Here is a 17,158-nt window from a genome sequence, read left to right as displayed (position 1 = left end):
AATTATAAATAAAATATAGATATTCCATTATCATTTGTTTCAAGAGTAAACTTCTTTTCTTTTAAGACTGACAAATCTTCAGTACTAAAGTCAAAGGAGGAAAACCATGACCAGTCAGCAGATCAGGACCAGAGTTACAGCCCAGAGCTCAGATTACAGGATGAAGAGGAAAGTGAAAGTGACTTAAGTGAGAATTTGGAGTATATACCATCTGAAGGTATATTGGACCTACAAGAAGATATGGGTGAGCCTCAAAAGAAAAAAGTCCCAGAGAACATTGATTCCCTTGCTCCTAATGTTAGTTCCACTATAGATCCTAACCAACAAGAAAGCATCACAAAAACAGAAAAAGAACAGGAACAACCAATAAATGATTTACATCCTCAGCTGAATAGGAGCAACAAAGATAGCCAAGATGTAAGTGATCAAGGAAACCAAGAGCAGGATCCAGATATTTCCAATGGAGAAGAGGAAGGGGAAGAAGAACGAGGAGAAGTTGGTACCCACAATGATAACCAAGAAAGGGGGAGAGAACTTCCCAAGGAGCATTCTAACAGCAAGGAGGAAGAAGACAGTACCCAATCTGATGATGTTTTGGAAGAGTCCAGTCAGCCAACTCAAGTAAGCAAGATGCAGAAAGATGAATTTGATCAGAGTAACCAAGAACAAGAAGAGGATAGTTCCAATGCAGAAATGGAAGATGAAACTGCATCAAAAATTAACAAGCACAATCAAGATGCTGAATGGCAGAGCCAAGAAGAAAAACCTGATGTTATCAGCAACCATGAGGAGATAGATAAGAAGTCTGTTTCTGAAGCTCTGCCCATGGAGCCTACTGAAGCTGGTAACATGCCCAGAAATCACGGAGCTAATGCTGATGGTGAGGATGACCCCAGACACGATGCAAGTGATGACTACGAATTCATCCCAAGTGAGACCTTCGTAGAGGCTGAAAGATCTCAGTCCATTGCCTATAACCTCAAATATGAAGAAGAAAAAGAAAAAGAGAGAGCACATGAGAATGGGAACGTAGATGCCAGTGAGCCTGGAGAATACCAAGAGGTGAGACTCTTTACAATAATGCTTTTCTGATAGAGCAGTTAGCTTTATCAAGACATAGCCATGACCTTTCTCTGTGCTCTCACAGTCTGTTATGCCTATCTCTATCGGCACATTATGAAAATATATCAAAATTATTTATTTCCCTCTGTATCTCCATCACTAGGCTGAAAGTGCCTGTTTAGTTTGGGTTCCCCTAGAAGCAGATCCTGGATTTTAGTACAGTTTGACAAGTTCAGGGAACAAAGAGGAGTGGAACATGATACAGGGAAGGAAAGGAAGCTAATCAAAGGTACATAATTAAAGCCATGTAAAGCAAATTCCTCTGAATTACCCCATCTGGAGAGCGAGGGAGCTAGGGCTTTATACAGACTGAGAATTGCTAGAAGAGGTATTAATTCCCCAGCGCTTTTGGTCTCTCCTTTGAGCAGGCCAGATAGATTGCCATGATACTTTGGGCACAGAGGGGCAGATACAGGCAATTGAAAGTGGCTGGAGTGAACTAGAATGATAAACTCTGACAGATCTGAGGGTTGGGAGACACTGACAACTATTGTTCCAATGTCTTGAGAGTGAATGCAATGTAATACTCAAGTTGAATCACCAATGTATAGCAAAATGCCTCTAATGTAGTAAGAGATCCAGGAATGTCTGTTGATTTAACTATAAAGATTAAGAATAAAGACTTCAGCTGTAACTTTATTAAGCAAACACACACCAAAATGATCATCAGGAAACCACAGCATAGTGGGAGTGGGGGGAAGCATATTGTTATTGGGTTTAAATCATTCGGAGCTTTCATGCAAAACCCTAGCAGCCACCCAGTAGGACTTGACATAGCTTTTGGTGATCAAAGTCAACAGTAACCCTGCTTTCTGAGACCTCTGCTGCCATTTTACGGTAAGAGTTTTATTACCCTTCAGAAACCTGGGGCCCCTGGGTGGCTCCTTTGGTTAAGCATCTGACTCTTGGTTTCAATTCACGTCCTGATCTCAAGATCGTGAAATTGAGCCCCATGTAGGGCTCCACGCTTAGCATGGAACATGCTTGAGTTTCTCTCTCCCTCTCCCTCTACTCTTCCTCCCCACACTTGCTCTCTCCCTCTTTAAAATAAAAAAGTAAATCTTGAAAAAATAAAAAAAGGAAATCTGATAAGAAAACTTTATCAACAGCTTCATAGGGATTACTGATGTGAATGTGTCTTAAGTATGGAATCACATGATAATACTACATTTCTACTGTTTTCCAAAATCCAAAGGGAAGGTTCCAACTTTGCTCCAGATGTTAGTTCCAACTTTGATTGAGTAATCCCCAGAGATATAGCACTGAATCCAGTTGAAGACACAAATGGCTCCTGTTCTCAAAGTGTTGCTATTTTCACAATTACAGGTGGTACCTTTTTGAGATCTGAAATGATTTGGGTATGAAAAGCTTTGTGAAGGTATGCAGTGGGAATACAAATTATAATGGCTTTCCCCTAAATAGACTTCAGCTTCTGCTCTTGTTATTATAAAGGCCAAGAAAGCAGAGAGCTCACCGAAAGAAGATGAAAGTTCATATGAAGACAACAGAATGGTGCATGGTATCGGTGAGTACGGGCTAAGCAGGCAGCTTGTGACGGTATCAAGGAAGAAATGGAATGGTTACTTAGGCTGTCCCCATTCCATCATTTGTCACTGCTTCACAGAAATTTCCTCTCCCAAATCCTCCCCAAGAAAATGTTCTCATAAGTTGTTGACATTCACTTGCACACATCTGATATACAACTATGGGCAAATGTGTTTACAATCTGGAAGTCTTATTGTAATACTAGTATGAAATCTAGATTCTTCTTTTTTCCAAAATCCTTTTGCTTCTGAGAAGAATGAATTCTACCTTATTTAATCTCAAATCCATAACTTATTAGTAAATTTAGACACCTTATTTAATTCAGACCTAATTCCCAATTGCATACCCCAATCACAGACATTTTTAATTTCAACATGATAAAAATTTCCTGACTTATTTAACTTCTGACCAACTTGGACAGCCTTGAATTATAGACTCCAGACTATGGCCATTGTAGGCAGGCCAAGAAGAGCTGTTTGTTCTTTTTAATTTTTGTTTGGTTGGTTTTGTTGTTGTTGTTGTTGTTGTTGTTTTTAAATTCCAAATTCAAACTGCACAGAAAATCTTAACTATTGTGTAAAACAGTCTAATGCCAGAGGGCCCTATCTTGACATTAACATGTCCATTAAAATGGTTTCTAATATTTTCCCAAATTTTTTCTCCTTAATGCAAACAGAGCTAATCATCTGGATGAATTTGAGATTGCATACTCAGTTCAGCTTTGCTCATGCTTCTTGTCCAAAATTTTCTGTTAGATTCTTGCATGAACTTCCAGTGTAAAAGAGGACACATCTGTAAGGCTGACCAACAGGGAAAACCCCACTGTGTTTGCCAAGATTCAGTGACTTGTCCTCCTACAAAACTCCTTGACCAGGTAAGTATTCTACAAAAGGGTCTCTAAAGGGTCCCAAATAGCGATTTGAACGAAAGTGGTTTGCAATTGAAATATTTGGCAAAAAAAAAAAAAAAAAGGCAGATGTCCTGGTTATCATCTAATACTTGAAATAATGTTGAACAGGAACAAATACCAGTAAAAACAAGGAGTTTCAGGCGTCTGGGTGGCTCAGCGGGTTAAAGCCTCTGCCCTCGGCTCAGGTCATGATCCCAGAGTCCTAGGATCGAGCCCCACATGGGGCTCTCTGCTCCACGGGGAGCCTGCTTCCCCCTCTCTCTGCCTGCCTCTTTGCCTACTTGTGATCTCTGTCTGTCAAATAAATAAATAAAATCTTTAAAAAAAAAACAAAAAAAAAAAAACAAGGAGTTTTCACGGTGCCCTAAAAGGGTAATAATGGCATTGATCTTTAGAACTCATTTTAAAATTCACTGTATCCTTGGAACATCTGCAGTTTGCATTCTAGTGAGCTTATCTAGAGCTAAATTCTTCACCACTGGTATAATTTAGTTGACTTTTCTTTCTTTCTTTTTTTTTTTTTTTTTTACCAAATGGGACAGTTATCATTTTAATAACTTCACTTACGTGACCACATTGTTGGCACAGTTGATCAGTCAGTCTGTAAGCTTTAAGGAGCAGGGTCTTTCCCCACTGTACGTTCAGAAACATGAGCTTTTTCTCACGCTTGTCTGTCCTAGGTTTGTGGCACTGACAACCAGACCTATGCTAGCTCCTGTCATCTGTTTGCTACTAAATGTAAACTGGAAGGGACCAAAAAAGGGCACCAACTACAGCTGGATTATTTTGGAGCCTGCAAATGTAAGATTCCATCACTATTCTGCCAACCACCATTGCTGAGAGGATTGGGGTGAATCTCTGTATATCTGAATAATATATATACATACTCATACATGCAAACGGAAAAAGCCTAATGTAGTTCTGAACCTAGGATGCTCACTAAAATCTACTAGAGAGACTTAAAAAAAAAGAAAAAGAAAAAGAAAAAGAAAAATGCCCAGGGGCACCTAGGTGGCTCAGTGAGTTAAAGCCTCTGCCTTCAGCTCGGGTCATGATCCCACGGTCCTGGGATTGAGCCCTGCATCGGGCTCTCTGCTCGGCGGGGAGCCTGCTTCCTCCTCTCTCTCTTCCTGACTCTCTGCCTACTTGTGATCTCTGTCTGTCAAATAAATTTAAAAAAAAAAATCTAAAAAAAAAAGAAGAAAGAATAAGAAAAATGCCCAGGCTTTAATTATAAGAGACTGATAGAGTTGGACGGGGTTGGGGCTTTGGCATTGTTTTTTCATTTGTTTTTAAAGTAACCTAGACAATTCTAACGTGCAGCCAGGGTTCAGAACCACTATGATAATGTTACCACTTAATAACTGAGACAAGTCATTGGAATTTTGCTAAATTACTTGTCCTCTTTTCAATGTACGTTAAGTCTCCGCCAAGAAGTTTTATAACAATATATCCTTCCAGAAGTTTTCTTAATTGTCTTCCTTCCCCCAAGATACTCTCAAGTGTGTTTGGATCTCCTTATCACTAAGTAATTCTCCACGTTAACCATGCTCACTAATATTTCCAGTTCTCTTCTCCTTCCTGACGCACAGGAATATTAAACTTCTCAGCGCTCTGAATGTTAAATGTGGCCATATGAGCTGCTCAATGAAATTTCAGTCAAAAGCCTCCATGTGAGTTCTGGGCAGATGTATTTAAGAGCTAGTGTGTGGTTGTCTATGTTCCCCCAACCTTGTCTGGGGATGGTGGTGTCCTCATGATCCTGAGCCCCAGAGAGACTGCCATGAGCAGAGCCCTCTTGCCAACTTGTATTGGACTCGAACGTCCAAAACAGTGATGGTAATTAACACTGCTAAATAGTATATCTGAAAGTTGCTCAGAGTAGATCCTGAAAGTTCTCATGCAAGGAAAAGTAAAAACTTTTGTGACTGGATGAGATGATAACAGTTAACTAAACTTATTGTAGTAGTCCTAGCACAAAATATGGATGTCAGGCATTAAGCTGTACACCTTGAACTTACACAGTAAGCTTGAATTTACTCACTTACATCTCAATAAAACTAAGAAAAAGAACCAAACCCTTTGTTCTTTTAAGCCACTGAGATTGAACATTATTTGTTACCACAGCATAATCTAACTTCCACTTTTGTCTTTTTTCTCCTAATGAAGAGTTCTTGTGTCCTCTACCTCTACATGCCCACTTTCTGATTCTAGAACAGTGGTTCTCAGCCTTGCCTGTGTTTCAAAATTTTCTTTGGATCTTTTAAAACATCCTGATGCCCAAGCTCCACTCCGAAGCAATCACATCAGAATTTCCTTGAATGGAAGCCGTGTCTGGGGTGTTTATAAAGCACGCTAGGCAGTCCTGCTGGGCCGCCATGGTTAAGGACACTGTTGTGATGTTAAGTCAGTGAGGGAGCGCTCGGCCACCAGATGTTGTTAGGCTTCCTGTTGTGACGACTTGCCTTAAGATAGGAGTAGGACCTAAAGGTTAAAATCTCTTTTCTTGGGGTACCTGGGTGGCTCAGTCATTAAGTGTCTGCCTTTGGCTCAAGTCATGGTCCCAGGGTCCTGGGATCGAGCCCCACATCGGGCTCCCTGCTTGGCGGGAAGCCTGCTTCCCCCTCTCTGACTCCCCCTACTTGTTCCCTCTCTCGCTGTCTCTCTCTCTGTCAAATAAATAAATAATCTTTTTAAAAAATCCCTTTTCTTTCCTCTTGGAACAGCCATTCCTATTTGTACAGACTTTGAAGTGACTCAGTTTCCCCTAAGGATGAGAGACTGGCTCAAGAATATCCTCATGCAGCTCTATGAAGCAAACCCTGAACATGCTGGATATCTAAACGAGAAGCAGAGAAATAAAGTAAGTTATCCAAAGTCATCCGGGGGTCAGATCCCTAAGTGTCTACCTACAGGGCCTGAGGAAAAAAGATGTGGGGGGGGCGGGGAAGAGGGACCTACCTCCCTCTGCATATCAGCAAGAGCCCACTTTGCCTCCCCCCGCACCTGGTAAGTTTATACGTACTAACAGAATAGTAGGGGTCACCATTCATGCCACAAGGCTTGAGACATGGCCAAACCACCCCATTCCTACTCAAAGGACAGTGGCCCGAGCAAGGACTCTTTAACTCACGCCCAGAGCAAACCCTGGTTGAGCAAAGTAAACCTCAATTCAGCATTTCTATGTTCAGGGCCAGGCATAGTATTTAAATTTAAACATATTTTCTGCCTTCCTAGGCCATACAGATTTATGGTATAAGAGAAATTCCTTACTTGCAAAGTCAGTAATATATCAGGGTTTTAAAGTTTAGAATATTTATTCCAGAAGTTCTCAGAGAAAATTCTTTCATCAAATAGCTATTGAGTGCATCTTAGGTATCTGGAATTGATTTATGTACTGGAGGTACAGCAATAAACCAAACAAAATCTCTGCCTTCGTGACCTTACGTTCTAGACAAAGAGATTCTGAACAAATAAGTGTGTGTGTGTGTGTGTGTGTGTGTGTGTGTAGATGTATGTATGTATATACATATTGCAAATATGAACATACATGCACATATATAAACATGTAAATAAATATGCAAACATGTGTAAGAAAAGTCAGATGGGATAAAACATGCTCTGAAGAAAAAATTAAGCAAAAAGGAAGCTGTGAATTAGCTATGTCAAATGCTGTTTACAGGATCTAAGATGAGGACTGAGTGGGCCACTGATTTGGCATGTGGTGGTCCTAGAGTTGACCTTGACAGAAGCTGTTTTTGCAGAATGGAGAGGAGAAGAGCCTGAGTGGGCAGGGTTCAAAAGAGAATAGGGGAAAAGATGTGGAAGCAGCAAATACACACAATATTTTCAAAGCATTTGCTATAAAGGTGAAAAATGAAATGGGGGGCAGATGGAAGGGAATATGAGTCCCATCTACCAGTGGGAGATGGTAGAGGACGTTTGTATGCCTCTCTAGTAATCCAATAAAGAAGGAAAAACTAATGAGTGGTAGAAAAGGTGCCCAGCTGCCATTGAGTGTTCTTGAAGAGGTGAAAAGGGGTAGGCTCCTGAGCACCTGTGAAAGGTCGGGCTTATATTCAGAGCACAGGAAGTTCATCCATGATAACAAGGAGGGAGGTTGGTGGAGGCGGCCATGGGAATAAGTAGAAGTTCTGTTCGAATTGCTTCCGGTTACTTCATGAGTAACATCACAAGTTGAGAGTTTTACATGAATTGTCTGGAAATAATGTCTGTCCTCTCTCTTTAATACATCATCATGAAAACCTTGAGAGCATTATATACAAAACAGAGAAAATCTAATGAGAATGGCCAAGTGGTGTCACACAACAGCTAGACTGATTGTAAGCACACACTGTACAAAAATACCCAGAGAACTAAGAATGGAATATGCCACCAGGGGAAAAACAAGACTTTTTACTAACCAATAATTTTGCTTGAGTCAGTTCAGCCCCTTTCATTAAAACATTTTCCTACTGTGATGAATAGTACCTGGTTAAAAGAAAAATCAAAAAATACTTAAATCTCTTCTGAAAACCACAGGTTGTGGGTTTTTTTTTTTTAAATGTTAGCTGTTATTCTCTGTAGAACTAAGAAAATCGATAGTGTTGATTAGAAAGTTTTTTTTTTTTTTTTGGTCTCATATGATGGTCTGGGCTTATTTTCCTCTGTCATGTCACTATCACTCTTTAAGTAAAGTTTAGCAAATGATAATTCCATTACACTTGTCTGATTCCCTGATGATTTTCTCCCTTCCTAATCCCAGGTCAAGAAAATTTACCTGGATGAAAAGAGGCTCTTGGCTGGGGACCATTCCATTGACCTTCTCTTAAGGGACTTTAAGAAAAACTACCACATGTATGTATATCCTGTGCACTGGCAGTTTGGTGAACTCGACCAACATCCTATGGACAGGTAAAAACTCTTTACCTTTCCTTTACTAGGTCATCGCCCAGACATTAATGTCTTAGTTATCTGTACAAAGATAATTCTAAACAAATTTAGAAGTTTCCCAGCTCTGATTTAGAACACTGCAATCCCAAAAATATGTGGTTAGGTGTCTAAACACAAAACTGTTTTGAAAAGAACAGAATATGGCCACACCACGGTTCCCAAGTTTAGGTGTTAAGACCTAGCCTGCAGCAGAGACTCCTTCAATTCTTTCTCATTCTTTTTTTTTTTTTTTTTTTAAGATTTTATTTATTTATTTGACAGACAGATCACAAGTAGGCAGAGAGGCAGGCAGAGAGAGAAGGGAGGAAGCAGGCTCCCTGCTGAGCAGAGAGCCCGATGCGGGGCTCAATCCCAGGACGCTGGGATCATGACCTGAGCCGAAGGCAGCGGCTTTAACCACTGAGCCACCCAGGCGCCCCTTCTTTCTCATTCTTGATCCTAAATTCCCAAGATAATCTGATTGGCCCAACTTGGGTCAAATGCCTACACCTAGAACAATCAGTTGTGGTCAGTGGGTAAGAGCCAGGTTGTACAAACATGAAGGCATCCCTATAAATTTAAGATGGTGGGAGGATACTTCCCAGTGAGGAAGGAAACCTTGTGACATCCCAAGCACTGTCTGTCTTACCCCTAAATAGTTTATTTCATTTACAGTTTTTCATGAGTATACTATTTATTTGGCATACTTATCAACCTTGTGGAAGAAAAACACCTTGGTTATCCTAAAAATTAATTTAATATGTAAGCTACTCTTTAACATAGTGTCATTCACTTTATTGCAGAGTCTTGACTCATTCTGAGCTAGCTCCTTTGCGAGCATCTCTGGTGCCCATGGAACACTGCATAACTCGCTTCTTTGAGGAGTGTGACCCCAACAAGGATAAGCACATCACCCTGATGGAGTGGGGCCACTGCTTTGGAATTAAAGAAGGTAAATTCATCATCAGCCGGGGGAAAGGGGTGTCCTTTTCTCCAGCAGAGCCCTAAGCCCTGCAGCCCTCCTAGAGAGGTCCTGTGGCATCCTCAGATGGAAACCTCCAGGCAGGAAGGTGGCAGCACCACAGGTAGGACTCCTTCAGTGCACACACTGTCATGGCAAGGTCCTTGCCTACTTCCGTTACGATACTCTTTTTATGATACACCGAGGTCTTAGCAGTTGGCTAAACCAAAGAAAATAACATCAATCCCAAGAGCTGTGCCAAATATCAGAAGACTACCCATCTGAGAAAGGAGGGATTTTATATCCTTTCTTAGCCAGAGTATTGGTCCAAACTTCTAAAAATCATAGGTAAAGAGTAAAAGAACAAGTCTGATTCTGCCAGTGGGAGATGTCAGAAAAATCTTAGAATTCATTATGGATACACTAAAGATTGGGCCTCCTATCACAATAGGATGTGTCCAGATATTATGCCTTTAATCCATGACTGCATCTTCAATGACAAAAATAATAGTAGTTGTAATAATAATAATATAAATGACAATAATAATAATAATAATCAGAGGGTTCTTTCATTACTCCTGTGATGGAGGAACTTGTTTTAGACATTTGTTTTGCCAGGTTATGTCTTAATGTATTTCCTTTTATTTTCCTAAGTTAAAGCTGATTTTTATGAGCAAGCATGTTTTTAATGACCAAGATTTGAAAGATATTCAAAAAATGAAAAATCAGAACCGCTTGCACAATGTAAATCAACAGTAAACATCAAATCTCTAAAGCAAGGGTTTTATACATATGTTGACAACATACAAGTAGGATGAATGTCCAGCCAATCAATAAAGAGAAGTAAGTTCATCAAAGGTCAGAATTTCCCAAAAAGAGGTAACTTGTATGACCTTCACTTTAAAAATATTCTTCATGGTATGTAGAATGCCTTGATATTAAAGAAAAGAGCTGAGAGTAGGAGAATATACTTATTGATAAGTAGGTAAGCAGAGAAGCTTAGCTCTTTTCCTCTGCAATTTTGTTCTGTGAAATAAACACAATTGTAATGAGCAAAGAATGTGTATTTCTGTGAGCACCAGCTGTTGTGTATTGGTTGCCTATTGCTGCAAAACCAATTACTCTAAAGCTTAGAAGCTTAAAATCTCACAGTTTCCAAGATCGGGAATCTAAGATTAGTTTACCTGGATGGTTCTGGCTTGGGATCTCCTCTAAGCTCACCCACATGGCCACTATGTTGGGAGGCTTCATTTCCTCACCATGTGGTCTTCTCCATGGGATTGCTAACAGCACCACATCTGGTTTCCTCCGGAGTGGGTGATCAGAAAGAAAACAGAGAGTGAAAGAATCCAAGAGTGAAGCTGTAATGTCTTTTGTAACCTAATTGCATGAGTAACATACATTACTTCTTCTATATTCTGTTGGTCAGACAGACAACCCTGCTATAATATGGGAGGAGCTCTTGGAGGTGGGCCATGACATACTGTTTATATCCTGTTAACACTGATAGGAAATTAACAAGCTAGTAAGACTGAGACCTGCATAAATAATACCAATTTCCTTTCTAACATCTATTCTATAAGCACAGTACTTATAAATTCAAATATATTCCTAAAAATGCCTGAAACTGCCTTTTCTAATTGCTATGTTAAAAAGGACAGAATTTGAAATCTAGCGGTTTTGGGGTGGAGTCTTTGGGTTTTCTACATAAAGTATCATGTCTTCTGTGAAGAGTGAGAGTTTGACTTCTACTTTGCCAATATGGATGTGACATCCCAAGCACTTTTATTTCTTTTTGTTATCTGATTGCCGAGGCTAGGAATTCTAGTACTATGTTGAACAGCTAGTGAGAGTGGGCATCCCTGGTGTGTTCCTGATCTTAGGGAAAATCTCTCAGTTTTTTCCCATTGAGAACGATATTCACTGTGGGCTTTTCATACAGCCACTCTGGAAAACAGTATGGTAGTTCCTCAAGAAGCTAAAAATCGAGGTACCCTATGACCCAACATTTGCACTACTGGGTATTTACTCCAAAGACACAAATGTAGTGATCAAAAGGGACACCTGCACCTGAATGTGTATAGCAGCAATGTCCACAATAGCCAAACTGTGGAAAGAGCCCATATGTCCATTGACAAATGTATGGATAAAGAAGATGCGGTATATATATACAATAGAATATTACTCACCAATCCGAAAGGATGAAATCTTACCATTTACATCAACGTGGATAGAACTGGAGGATATTATGCTGAGCGGAATAAGTCAATCAGAGAAAGACAATTATCATATGGTTTCACTCATATGTGGAATATAAGAAATAGTGCAGAGGATCATAGGAGAAGGGAGGGAAAACTGAATGGGAAGAAATCAGAGGGAGAGGAACCATGAGAGACTCTTAACTCTAGGAAACAAACTGAGGGTTGCTGGAGGGGAGGTAGGTGGGGGATGGAGTAACTGGGTGATGGGCATTAAGGAGGTCACATGAAGTGATGAACACTGGGTGTTACACGCAACTGATGAGTTATTGAACATTACATCTGAAGCTAATGAGGTACTATATGTTGGCTGATTGAGTTCAAATTTTTAAAAAGGGACAAAATATACCCAAGTAGAGCCACCGCATCCTACTCCCTCTACTCCACCATTATCAAGAGGGGGAAAACTAAGTTTTCCCATTCAGTTTATCATCTTCCCCAAATCTGGGGACAGACCATATTTGTGTGTGCCCTTTTATATTGCACTTGATTTTAACGGAGTGATCGAACTGGAACAGAGGCCATTTATTTAAGGAAACCAGTTGTGCTTCACTGTTCTGAAACTTCTGGCAGCTCTTCAGCATGTAGTCTCACTCAGGCTCTGTGCAGGGTGGTTGTCTGGGAGGAGCCGGAAGGGCTTAGAGTTCAGTGACTCGAAAAGCTCCTAATGATCTTGTTTGTTCACTGTGGTTTGGCCATGATTACATTATTTCGAAGAAGGGAAAGAATTATCACATAGTAAACCAATAAAGCAGATATTTAATATTCCGTCAGAATAAGTAAACAAGTTACTGGTTTGGGATGTAGCTAGGGAAAACAAAACAAAACAAAATATTTCTAAGCATGTCCTTCCTTCCCTTATGGCTGAGAAATCCACAGAAAGACGAGATAAATTTTAGCCAGTGTTTTCCTGAATTTTAACTGACTTTTATCTGAGCTAGATGTGCTCAAATATTCCAGCTCTGTCATTCACTAGCTATGTGAATTAAGGCATACCTCTTAACCTCAGCAAGTCTCATTTTCCTTATGTGTAAAAATGAGGTTTAATTAAAAGGTGAAGGAGTCTTACTTATTTAGTGCCCATGACATACCGTGTATCCACTTTAATCTTCAGAAGAACCTTCCAAGTTCAAGACCAACAGAGCAAACGAGTCAGATCATGCAGGTCCAACTAAACCAGTTAAAGACATTATGCTAAGAGTACTGGAGGATCATGAAAGTGTTTTAAACAAGGGAGTGATTTCACTAGATCTGTATTTAAGAAAGATTCTTTTGGTTACATTGTGGAGAAGCCCGAAAAGAGTTGAGAGGACTTGTGGTAAGTTCACGTATAGTTGATGAGAACTTGAACTCGGGCAGTTACAGTGGGGGAAAAGAAGGAAACCTATTCAAGATGCATTTAAAAATATAAACATATTGCAGGTATATTTAAGAATATAAACATATTCAAGGTGTATAGATATTTCTGTATCTATATCTATAGATATTTTTGTATCTATATCTATATCTAAGACAAAGTTTGCTAGGAAATATGTGGGGGCAGGGAGCAGATAGTAGAGAGATTGAGAGAAAGAGAAGTATGAGACTCAGGTTCCCTGCTCAGGCCAGGCAGGTAAACAGAGAAACAGAGATAGAAAACACAAGAACAGAAGCGGATTTGGGGAAGATGATAACTTCCACTTATGACATGTTGAACTTTTAAGTATGTGGGAGACAAGGTGCAGTTGATAGATAAATACATAAGTCAGCTTTTCAAGATGGGATTTTGGAACTTAAGTACATATTTGAGGATTATGAGCATACAGAAAGTAATTAGCACCATAGAAGGGAATTGCTTTCCCAAGAAAAATGTGTTGAGTTACATGGAGAAGGCTCTAGGGTTGAACACCAAGGAACAACAACATCTGGATGATAGATAGAGGAGGAAGAAGGAGTTCACAAAAAAGAATGAAAAGTTTCCTGAAAGGAAGGAAGAAAACAGGAGAGCGCCTTGTCAAAGGAGGTTTTTGAAGAGGAGGAAGAGATCACAGTGCCAGATGCTGCTGAGATGTCAAGATAAAAGTCTAAGAAGAATGTTCCTTTTACATAGACCTAAGGATATCCTGGGTGGCCCTAGTAAGAGCGATTTTGGAGGAATGGTAGAGATGGAAGCCAGGTTCTATAGACTAAGAAAGAATAGATGAGAAATGGTAAAGAGTGGCTGTTTAAAGGCAGGAAAGAGCTAAAGAGGCATATATAGTTGAGAGAAGCACTTCGGGGAATAAAATAAGCTTGAGCACTGGCTCATTCATTCATTCAACAGATGTTTACAGATGGTCCACATAGAGCCAGGTGCTGTTCTCAAGGCTGGATCTGCAGCATATTTAAATGCTAATAGGAAGGGCCCAGGGAGGAAGGAAAGGTAGAGGATATAAGAAAAAGAAGCAAAAGAGGAAAATTAGGGGAGAATTTCGGAGGTCAGAAGAGATCCTGGGCACAGGCAGAGAATTAGCCTAAAGTCAGCAGGAGGGACATCTCTCATCCAAACAACGGAAAGAAGACAAAAAGTATGAGCACAACAGTAAGTAAATTTACAAGTAATGAGCCTAAAATGTCCATTTTACAAATGAAACCATTGTTCAAAAGAAATATGCCAAAGTTTGTAATCTTTCCTATTCTTAGGCAGAGACTTATATTGGGCAGGAAAATTACCTGGTGTTCCAGACAGGGTATTAGTTTAATGTATTTCAAGTTCATCTGCTTAAGCATTTGTTCAACAATTATTGAGTGAGGGTGGGCCACATAGGTAGGAGTGGTCTCATAACCCCTAAGAGATGCTGTCTTCTTCCATAGGTGAGGCAACAAGTTCTTGTATAATTACCTGGTTGGAGGGGCACCTGGCTGGCTCAGTCCATTAAGCAGTTGACTCTCAATTTCAGCTTCATGACCTCAGGGTTGTGAGATTGAGCCCTGTGTTGGGCTCTACACTGGCTGTGAGGGCTGCTTAAGATTCTCCCTCCCTCTCCCTCTCCCCCCACCCCCCGCCCAACTCTGGTGCGTGCATTCTCTCTCTCTAACTCTCTCTCGTGCATGCACAAAAAATAATAATTACTTGGTTGGAAATTGGATTTAATTGACACCATACTTCTACTTATTTCTATTATATTTTAACAATCCTTAGAGGTTAGTATACTCAACACTTTCTTGGCTGGGCCTCTATCAGTGCTTCTCAACCCTACTTTAGAACTACCAGTGGGGGCACCTGGGTGGCTCATTGGGTTAAAGCCTCTGCCTTCGGCTCAGGTCATGATCCCAGGGTCCTGGGATCGAGCCCCGCATTGGGCTCTCTGCACCGTGGAGAGCCTGCTTTCTCCTCTCTCTCTGCCTGCCTCTCTGCCTACTTGTGATCTCTGTCTGTCAAATAAATAAATAAAATCTTAAAAAAAAAAAAAAAAGAACTATCAGTGGAGGTTTTTAAATGTATACATGCCATTAGCCCACCCCTGGAAGTTCTGATTCAGGAGGCCAGGGATAAGGCTTGAGGGTACATCTTTTTTTTTTTTTAATTGAGGTACAGTTGACCACATCGTGTTACATTAGTTTCAGGTGTACAGTATAGGGATTCAACAAATCTATATGTTACCATTATGCTCACTGCAAGTGTAGCTACCCTCTGTCCCCATACAAAGCTATTGTTACAGTACCATTGACTGTATTCCTTACACTGTACCTTTTTTTAAAAAAATTTTTAGAGATTTTATTTATTTATTTGACAGACAGAGATCACAAGTAGGCAGAGAAGCAGAGAGAGAGAGAAGAGTAAACAGTCTCCCTGCTGAGCAGAGAGCCCGATGTGGGGCTCGATCCCAAGACCCTGCGATCATGACCCAAGCCGAAGGCAGAGGCTTTAACCTACTGAGCCACCCAGGGGTCCCTACACTGTACCTTTTATTTTATTTTATCCCTGTGACTTCCATAACTGGAGGTCTGTACCTCCCACTCCCCTTCACCCATTTTGCCCATCTCCCTACCCCTCTCCTCTGGCAGGCATCAGTTTGTTCTCTATTTCTGCCTTTTGTTTGTTCATTTGTTTTGTTTTTTAGATTCCACATATAACTGAAAGCATATGGTATCTTTTTAAAACTTCACAGGTGATGCTGATGCCCTACTAGGGTCAAGAACCATCCTACAGTCTTATTAGATGGTTTCTCTAATCCCTTAGCTCTGACATTATTTGTTTCTATTACTACTCTGGCTATTTTCTGAAAGTGTGTTTTGTTTTGTTTTTGTTTTTTACAGAAGACATAGATGAAAACCTCCTATTTTGAATAAAGATTTGAGAGAATTCAAACATTCCAGCATCCTCCTGTGTTCCTGACCACTCCTGAAAATATATGCAGCCGCAATACTTGTAGATTATATTTAGCAAAATATATGAGAAGACAATGAGAGTCATTGCTTGCTAACAGTGTATGCACCAAGCATTTAACATTAGCTTTGGAAATAAAACTTTAAATAAAGTCAGCATATTCAAAATACTGTGTACTGTTTGTGAACAGGAGTTTAAGTCATCACTCTCTGCATCCCTTTATGAGATACTTACTAATTATAAAACTTCAAGAAAATACTACATTCATTTTGTTCATAGTATCATGTATACTTCAAGAAAATGGTATAATGTTCTTTTGTTGTTAATGTGTATTATTTTCAGCATCTTAACGTCCTAATAAAATTCTAAATGCTTACTCAAATTTATTTCCAGTCATTTATTTAACAACCATATGTGAAAGACCAACTCAGAACTCACACTTCAAATCAAATTATCATTGTGCTTCCTAGGTCCTACTACTTTAAAGAAGTGAGTGTGGTTGGGGGAGATGTTTCCTATAGGAAACAAATACTCAATTGCTAAATGGTAGATGTTTATTAATGTCTTTCGTTGTACTGTAAATTTAAACAGAAAAGAAATAAATTCAAGTGCTTTCTACTAAGTTCGGTTTAAAATATGGATGATTATGCACTGCTCAATACAACTAATTCTAACTTTCATGCAGCTGTTGGGGGGAAGGGGGACCCTACAAAATTTCTACACATTTCGTGTCCTCAAAATAAAAGTAATGTAAAGATAATGCAGACCGTAAAAAAGCTCTGAAGTGTCTTAATGTCCAGTGTAGTCAGAGATAAATATTACTACTGTAAATTGATAGCAAGAAATTGGTCATAAGAGAAATTTTGTTTTCATTTGAACTCTTTCTTCTTTGGTAACTATTAATACAGTAAAGGCTAGATTGCGAAAATAATAAGACACCATAATAGAGCTTTTTCCAAGGTCTGAACCAAAGCAGTAAAAGAATCTGACACCTTCTATATTCTACTTAACAATATTTAAAAGAAAATAAAATGGTTTTGTTACATGTTTTCCTATCTGAAATGAAAGATAATCAATGCAAT

General features: G+C 39.7%; 1 protein-coding gene across 2 annotated transcripts in view; it reads left to right on the top strand.

Annotated features, from left to right (window-relative positions):
- SPARCL1 (SPARC like 1) overlaps positions 1 to 16,696 on the top strand; it is a 46,542-nt gene extending 29,846 nt beyond the window's left edge. For both annotated transcript variants that reach the window (XM_080797543.1, XM_080797544.1), the window contains 8 exons: positions 67 to 1,062; positions 2,575 to 2,647; positions 3,423 to 3,541; positions 4,258 to 4,378; positions 6,304 to 6,440; positions 8,343 to 8,491; positions 9,313 to 9,461; positions 16,007 to 16,696. In XM_080797543.1, the coding sequence (XP_080653669.1) occupies positions 67 to 1,062; positions 2,575 to 2,647; positions 3,423 to 3,541; positions 4,258 to 4,378; positions 6,304 to 6,440; positions 8,343 to 8,491; positions 9,313 to 9,461; positions 16,007 to 16,035 (1,773 nt within the window). In that variant the 3' untranslated portion in view covers positions 16,036 to 16,696. The remainder of the gene's footprint in view (positions 1 to 66; positions 1,063 to 2,574; positions 2,648 to 3,422; positions 3,542 to 4,257; positions 4,379 to 6,303; positions 6,441 to 8,342; positions 8,492 to 9,312; positions 9,462 to 16,006) is intronic.
- The last annotated feature ends 462 nt before the right edge of the window (positions 16,697 to 17,158 follow it).

The sequence above is a fragment of the Martes martes genome, assembly GCF_963455335.1.
Source record: "Martes martes genome assembly, chromosome: 2".
Classification (NCBI taxonomy): domain Eukaryota; kingdom Metazoa; phylum Chordata; class Mammalia; order Carnivora; family Mustelidae; genus Martes; species Martes martes.
Note: the sequence above shows the minus strand (reverse complement) of the source record. Positions and strands in the feature narration are given on the sequence as shown.